Source organism: Lissotriton vulgaris, chromosome 7 (genome assembly GCF_964263255.1).
Source record: "Lissotriton vulgaris chromosome 7, aLisVul1.2, whole genome shotgun sequence".
Taxonomy (NCBI): domain Eukaryota; kingdom Metazoa; phylum Chordata; class Amphibia; order Caudata; family Salamandridae; genus Lissotriton; species Lissotriton vulgaris.
In genome coordinates, this window is record NC_141695.1 from 1593317495 (window position 1) to 1593325609 (window position 8115).

Here is an 8115-nt window from a genome sequence, read left to right on the forward strand (position 1 = left end):
TGATTGAAAATAATTGTCCACAGCTATTTAATTGCACTGATTACGTCATCTTTTTAATGTATTAGCTGCTAATTGCCCAGGACGGCTTCATCATGTTACAAACTTTCGAAAACATGAGGCAAAAGAACTTTATAAATCCTTAATTATGTATTGCCCGCCGACACGATTTAGCTTCATTTTCCTATTGTCTTTTCATTCTCCAACAACTCTCGTTTCTTTTTAGATTCCAGCTTTAAAATGTTGATCCACGGTCTTATGAATCATAGAGGTACGCCCACCCTTTTATGATTTTAATGAAATCAAATAAAAGTATTTTTTGATTGATTACTCAAATTACTTTCATATTTCACTATATGAAGTCAACACTAATCCTTTAAGTTTTCTGGAGTAGCGTGCTACTCGCAAAAAAGCTCTTTGACACCTCGTTTAGGATAGTAAGCACTATATAAATGCAATTACAATACAATACAATACAATACAATACAATACATGGGAGCCACAGAAAGGGCCCAAGAACTAGGCCGATGCTATAGCTTGGGCTTTTCATCATTGGTGCTCCCTCGAGGTAGGTAACCAGGCAGTGTCCGAGGGGATGGCCTGCCAGGTCAGAGTGTGGGCAGTTCTTTTTTACTGTTTGTGGGGCTGTTTTATGGTCTGGAGGGCTGGTTTCTGACGTTGATTTTCCGGATATCAACACAAACATTGTACGACACAAGCTCAAATAATAAAACATACATGCAGAATATAAAAAACACATGGGGTAAGGAGTTCGTAATGGTCAATATAGTCACATCAGAGGGGAAAAAAATCCTTGATTTAAAGAAAATACATAAAAATACTCAAATCATAAAGTGAAGTAAAATCCCCGGATATAAAAATTTGGAAGACTAGGCCAGACATGCGTGGAGAGAAGGAGTGCCGGCTAGATTGGTAGAGGTATTTAACAGCGAAAAGTCAGCTACAGCACACTCTAAAATATTAATAATAATAATAATAATAAAAAAAATACAAATAAAAAAAAGGTAGGAAAGGCAGCCTAACAAAGGTCAATATAAAATATTTGTCTCCGACTTTTTCTATATTGTCCAGTCCTGATGAGGATCCCATATGATATGTGGAGAGTCAAAACGTCGAGCATACCCCATGAACCAACAAATTAATCATTTATATTCCTTTGTTTTGGCAGTATGTATAATCATGAAGTGATTTTTTTTGTGGGCTTTCTTGATTGTTTTTTTTTTAATCAGTGTGTTACACCTGTGAGCACCAGGCATTTTTCTTCACTCACTTTTGATAAGTGTATGAGAACTAGGACATCAAAAATAAAAGGTTTTATTGACATCAAGTTTAAATTAAATATTCTGCGTGCTTTGCCGTGGGGACCATTGCTCTTTTTAATAATTAATAACTTCGGGTCCCTAAAGGACCTACGTTTTTTCCACCAATGGTGTTTAGTCATGCTGTACAGCATTGCTTTTTTAAGGCAGCAACGTGGCCGGTCGTGCCATTTTGAAGGTGCTTACACCACACATAAGCATGCCTACAAAATGACGTGGGCGCCTCATTTATTAAAAAAAAAAAAAAAAAAAGGGAGCACGATTTTTCTTAACGCAGGAATGAGAAGCAACGAGAGGGTGCGTGGAGACGCTCAGGACAAGAACACGAGAGAGCAACGTGGATCTGGGGGTAGAGAAGCAAAGTGAGTACATTACTTAACAGGGCAGGTGAGAAGCACGTGGGTGAGAGCAGCACGGGGAGGGAGGTATCGGAATCGAAGTGCATACGAGTGACAGCTGAAAAACACATGCACTCTTGTGGGGTGTTAACTAAAAAAGAAAGAAAAAAAGTAGTGCCTTAATAGCGAGCAGTGGAAGGACACAAGCAATGCTTATCACCTGCAACCATCGGCGCAAATTTAGCCCTTTCAACCTGCATTGGACAATCTGCCTGGATCACAGACCGAGGCGAGTTAGTGATGTGATACCATCACATGAACCTTTTATTCCTACAGTGCTTTCATCTTCCACAGTATTATTACGCATGTTCCAATGACACAATGACACTGCCGCGATAAAAGATTGCCCAATGCAATCACCCACTCTTTAAAAGCAAGTTCTCTTGCTTGTCATGTTACACAAAAAATCCAATTAACCCAATCAAGGCCGGCCAGCAATCCAAACACACACTCTGGAAATGTTATGAAGCATTTCATTTCGGGATAATGAAAGTACTGCAAGGCGAACACACTTTAGAAATTATACCTGCCAGGCGCGCAACACCCATTGGACTCACCGGGCTTCAGCCGCCCCCCCCCCTGTCGAGTGGGGCAGCCCGGGATGAGACAGATCCCGGGCACACACAGAGCCGCACCCGAACGTTTCACAGGTCTTTAAAAGGCCATTTGAATGTTAATTAGGCCTTGCAGTTGTTTTCAGCCCTTCTAAGTGCCCCCGCAGCTCCACTCTGCCTACTGATTAAAGGTTCAGCCCCCCCCCCCCAAATAAGGCTCTAGTTGCGCCTCTGATACCTGCCGACTACAGTTTGCAATAAATATGAGAAAAAGACACGAGTGAATGCACCAGTACCCTCTAGCAAACTACAACTGTAGATGGTTGGTCTCCCCTCCGTACTAAAGAACACCGTGGCTCGTGCCCTGGCTGGTGAGCTTGAATGTAATTATTCCCTGCATTATTGGGTTGTAGCTTTGGTTCAGTACAATTGGTACGAGGAGGCATAAGTTAACAATAAGTTGTAAAATCAAAGTTTGGGACTGTAAATGTGCTGACCTAGGATCACGAGAGTTATTCTTCATTGCTAAGGTTCCCCACCCCCACCCACAACCAGCCTTGTCCCCAGTCCTGGGCTTTCACTTGACAGCATAGTGCATGCTGGGATTTGAAGTCTTGGTTTTCTCGCATAGGACCAACTGGACTAAACACTACCAGGGTGCATGCCCCACTACATGTCAAATCCGACACATTCTCTCTCCCGTGTTGGGCTTTCACCTACAAGTCACTCCTGTTGCTATGGGTCAGTGAAACCAAATGAAGTCTCCAAGGACCACAATGCATTGGGTTGACACATGAATGCGGAGGACTGGCAAGTATGCTCGTGCTAACAAGGCCTCCCCACGTGACCACACTGATTGTAGCAGAATTCACTAACACTGCGGGTCTCTCGATGTGTGAGGGGCACAGGAAATACTACCGGGTGCACTGGATTTGCAAATTCAGTTTGCATCTCCTGCAAGCACTACTCACTCCCAACTCCAGCCTACACGCACCCAAAAAATGAAAGGCCCGCGCACTCACCCAGGTTGACGAAGCTCATGACCATGTCGGCGTCGGTGAGGAAGTTGCCGTCCTGCAGGCTGGCGGCCGGTGGGCCCTGGGTGGTGAAGATGGGCTTGTAGGGGTAGGAGAAGCCGCCGTCCTCCTCCTCCTCCACGGCCATGGCGTTGTAGAGGTCGAGCATGAACATGGGCGCCGAGTTCTGCTTGCCGTGCAGGTGGGGCCGGGGCCGGTGCGGCAGGCCCAGGATGGACAGGATCTCCCGCTGCATCTCGCGCCGCTCCTGGCTGCGCAGCCGCCGGTGGATGAACGACGAGTGCACCTCATTGTCCAGGGAGAAGTCAGCCAGGGCCCAGCCCGGCAGGATGGGGCCCCAGACGGCGAGCAGGGCCGCCAGGCTCCCCCACCAGAGCACCCCCATGGCAAAGGAGAGGCCGCCCCTCACAAGCTGGCCATCAGAAACACCCGCTATGAAAACTAAAGCAGGCGAAAACATCCACTATGGAATAATAAATAATGCACCATTAAGTTAAAAAAAATGCAAGGGGTTAACTGTTGCTCATTTGGCCGAGGGTCACGCTGAGCATGCCATGTCCTCGGGAGTCTGACTGCCTCCGGGTCGGCAGGGTTCCGCCTGGCCCCGGCTCTCCGAGGTGCAGGTTCCTTTTCCTCCTCGTCTCCCCTGGGAGCAGAGATCAGCGGTCGGTGAGCTTTGCCGGTCCCTGGGGTGATGACCTCTCCTGAGGGCTGGACGCTCCTTATTCCTGGGGGCGGTCACCTCCCCTCCCAGGCAGCAGGGACCTGTCTGTCTGTCCTGTGATAAAGTGTCCCCTTGCTCTCCAGGAAGCAGGGCTCCTTGCTAGTCCCTGGGGTGCCGATCCCTGCGCTGCTCTCCACACACTACAGCCCGAGCGGTGCGCGCAGGCTTGTGCCTGGTGGGAGGAGCAGCAAATTTTCCCTGCGCATAAAGCGGACAACACGAGTCCGTGCTCACCCCCGGTGCTCCAGGGTGAGCCCCAGAGTCAACAAAAAAGAAGGCGGGTCTGCTCTTGAGCGCCTTGTTTCTTGTCTGCAGGTTGGGGAGTGGCTCGGTAACAGGCAGGGGGTTACAGCTCGCGGCTCTGGGTAGGTGGGGGCTCTTAGCCCATCTTATCACAGTCGGAGACGGCTGTGAGAGCCGCGCTGCCCTCTCTACGGACACCTCACGTACTCGGTGCTCCTAAAGGAGACTTGAGGGGGCATCAGGTAGGGAGACGGTAGCTGGGCGCCGCTTTATTAAAGCGCGGCTTCACGCCACACGAAGGCGCATCGAAGGGCAAGCTTTAAACTCTGGGCGCTATGGAGGGCTGGGAAACTGAAAGCATCTGACTCTTCAGATGCTTGGGACGCGCGTTTTCTGCACTGTCCTCCAACGGGTGCGCTCCGTGCACAGCTATAGGTAAGGTATGGGCGCGCCATGCGCGTGGCTGAACTTTGTGCACCTGGTGGTTTATTTACACTCAGCCCAGGGGGTGTCGGTGGTGTTTAGAATACTGAAGAAAATACATAGCATTCTTGGTGTGTGTTTATTTGGTGGGATGGGGTAGTCCTAAAACGCGGGGCGGGGGGGGGGGGGGAGGCAGAGAAGGAGCACGGGGATCCATTCTCACGGCCCGTGCAGCCTTTACACCACAGTGTCTGTCGGAAGACGGAGTCGGAAAACTCCCTGGAAGAAGGTAGGGTTGTTAGTGGCACAGACAGGGCTTTAAGTGGGCCAGGTCTCGAGGGGTCTGAGCACAGGCAGTTTTTTCAAGGGGGGCTCGAAACGGGTCTCTATGGGGCTCAGTTTTGAGCCCTGGCACAGGCGGTCTGCAGTAACAGCAGCGCTGTCACTGCAGTCCAGGAAAAAGTCCCAGGGCGCAAAACAGCCCGATAGAGACCCGTTTCGAGACAGCAGGCACATGAATGTGCGCGTGCTCACCCTGCTCACTTCTCACTAGTGGAGAAGTTACGGCATGACGTCATGCTAGGTGAGCGATGTGGGGGAAGGGAAATCCTTTAATGAGTCATTTTCTTTCTGGATTTCCCTTCTCTTTCTAAAACGCAAGAGCAGCAACATTGTGGTAGGGTCACCAGGGCTTTAATTGGAAGCTTTTTCAATATTGTATGTAACAAGCCATAGTTGCAGCTTATTTATCTTATGCAACTAACAACCATTGACAAAGCCGATAGTCCTTACTTGTTGTAGGTATGATGTTACTTGTTGTATCACATATGTGGATGCAATGACAGAAATAGCAAAATACAAGTCGGGCGGCAGACTATGCTAAACTCAGATTTTTAGTGTAAGTGTTTTGAAGTCACACCCCGAATCACGCCCCTTTGAGAGACCCCCGGTTTTTGTATCCCACTTAAAGCCCTGGGCAAGAAAACGGGTAGAGACTTTACATTGACATGGGCCCTCAACGGCCAGTGGGGGAAATGGGGTGCGTGGGCTGGGGTCGAGAATGGGCGATGCTTTAGAATAAAGCGCTATTGCTCGGAGGAGATATCATTCGTGCTTTAAAAAGCTGGTGCCCGGCTAGCGCCCACCATCCAATGGTGGTACTCGTTCACTCTCATGTGCGCAAATTGCCGGCGCAGACGCTTGCTCGGATCGGATCAGCGCATGATTTACAGTTGAGGAGAGCTAGTAAATGTGGAATAAAGCGTTTCATGGGGGATTGCGACATTTGTTTGGAGGCGGTATTCTTACTGCGCACTGTTTTGAGTGACTGACCACCGCCAGGTGAAACCTGAGTGGCTCCATTTTCCATTCTCTCCTAATCGGCGCTAATGTTAAAACGGATGCAAATACCATTTGCGTCCGCCGTTTCTACAAAATTGTGCACGAGTTTATATAACCAATGTTTTAAGTTAACCCCTGGACGTCTTGGGGAGGAAACGGATGCTTTTGCAAATCACACGAGTAAATTAACTCTACGTTGCTTATAACAAAGTTTTGGCCAAATTTCCTTCTTTTGGTAATTCACAAAGGACTTAGTTTACCCGCGAAGGTGGATTGTCACAGTTTTCAATGATTACTCCTATATCTAGTTACTGCGGTATGAAGGTCACAACGAGCTTGCCGAAAGATAAGGCATAAGTGTATATTAACATTTTTCCTCATATGGGAATTTTTACGCCGGGAAACTCATTCCCCTTCACCGCATCAATTTGGATGTTAATTCTCGTTATTTAAAATGTAAATCCACACGGGTACTTACAAATACATCTGTAATAGAATTGCGTTAACCAAGTATTCACAGTATATTCTCTATCCATTACACGCACTGTTTCATTTTGTTTATATAAAGGATATACAAATCACAATCTATCACTTTCCATAACTTAAAACACGTGCATGTTTTAGCTACTGTCTAGGACATTTCCAGAATGCACACCCAATACCTTCCTGATCGATATTCCACAAGTTATTATCAATTTGAATACCTCCAGACTTACAATAAAAAAGCTAACTGCTGGGTCTAAATTAGATATAAAATAGTGTTTCATCTAACCAGAAACCGAAGTAAAACACATGGGTTGTAATTGATTGGTCCTAACACATTTATCACAGTCGTGCAGAAAATTCTGCACTTTTAAAAATAACATTTATCCAGGTTTTCAAACGAGACACAGGGATATTTGAAAATGCCTTGCCCAAATGATTCCCTTAGCGTGCCAATACCAAGCTCTTTACTTTATCAAATGAGAACCAATCAATTGTGTCGTTTTGCAATTCATGAGAAGTTAAGTCTTGGATATTTTTTAGGAATGCAGATGTTAATACAAACATTTAGGGTAAACTTATTAGAACCTGCTTTCCAGCACATCATTCAATCAACCAATAGGCGATTCAGTCATCCATGTAATAGCAGCTTGAACATAATATTCCAAAATGTGTCCAAGTCAAGACCAAAGTTAGTCTGCTCTCTTCTCGAGACAGAAATACATATGGAAGTCTAAAATGTTCATTAATTCCACCGTTGTTGTTTTATTATTAGTCCAACAAACATCAGCCGACACGTGTTTCGTCTTTACATACAAGTCTTTTTCAAGGCAGTTCATCAGTCTTGTGTCCAGTCATTCCTGGCCTTTATGGACAGCTTTCCCGACATCAATTCCACATCCCGATAGTCAGTAAAATTTCTTGAATAAATAATTTTTCTGCAGAAAATGTACAACATATGCAGTGTTCCATCCTTAAGATGTGGTGTTTATGTTCATACACCTGTGATTCATGGTCACGACGCAGCACAACGTGGAGTCCTTAATAAGCTCCTCACGCAATACAACGCTGGTCACCGTGACACAACGAGACTGTACATTCGGTGCTGTGTGCAGTATTTTCCTGTTGGGGAACTACTACTACCGTTTTGTGAAGTGATTACAAAAATTATGGGGGTTGTCTGTGTGTAGCATTCATAGCGTAAACCAGTTCTCCCCAATTCTAGCCTTTTTTCATCAACTGAAAACTCTTCCTAACAAATAGATATATTATTTATTTTGAGTTTTATATAGCACTAGCTAGACCCAAAGGTATCAGAGCTCTTTACATGTTATGTGATGACTTTTACAAGAGGTTGATGAGGGGAGTCCTAGTTGAACAATACAGCATAGTCATTTTGAGAACCATCCCAGGTTCATACCCACAGTTCCTACTGACTTTCACTTATATGAAGCTGTCATTTTCAGGTCTTTCTTCCCAAACCCTTCCGTTGCAACAGGAAGATCTCTGCATTCATTGGACTTGAGTAGCTGTCTCCAATCCTACATAGACAAAATAAAGAACATACACACATCA

General features: G+C 46.1%; 1 protein-coding gene across 1 annotated transcript in view; it reads right to left on the minus strand.

Annotated features, from left to right (window-relative positions):
• Window positions 1-4296, minus strand: part of BMP7 (bone morphogenetic protein 7) — a 290263-nt gene extending 285967 nt beyond the window's left edge. The window contains exon 1 of the mRNA XM_086932499.1: window positions 3312-4296. Coding sequence (XP_086788625.1) covers window positions 3312-3786 — 475 coding nt within the window. The 5' untranslated portion in view covers window positions 3787-4296. The remainder of the gene's footprint in view (window positions 1-3311) is intronic.
• Between the last annotated feature and the right edge of the window lie 3819 nt (window positions 4297-8115).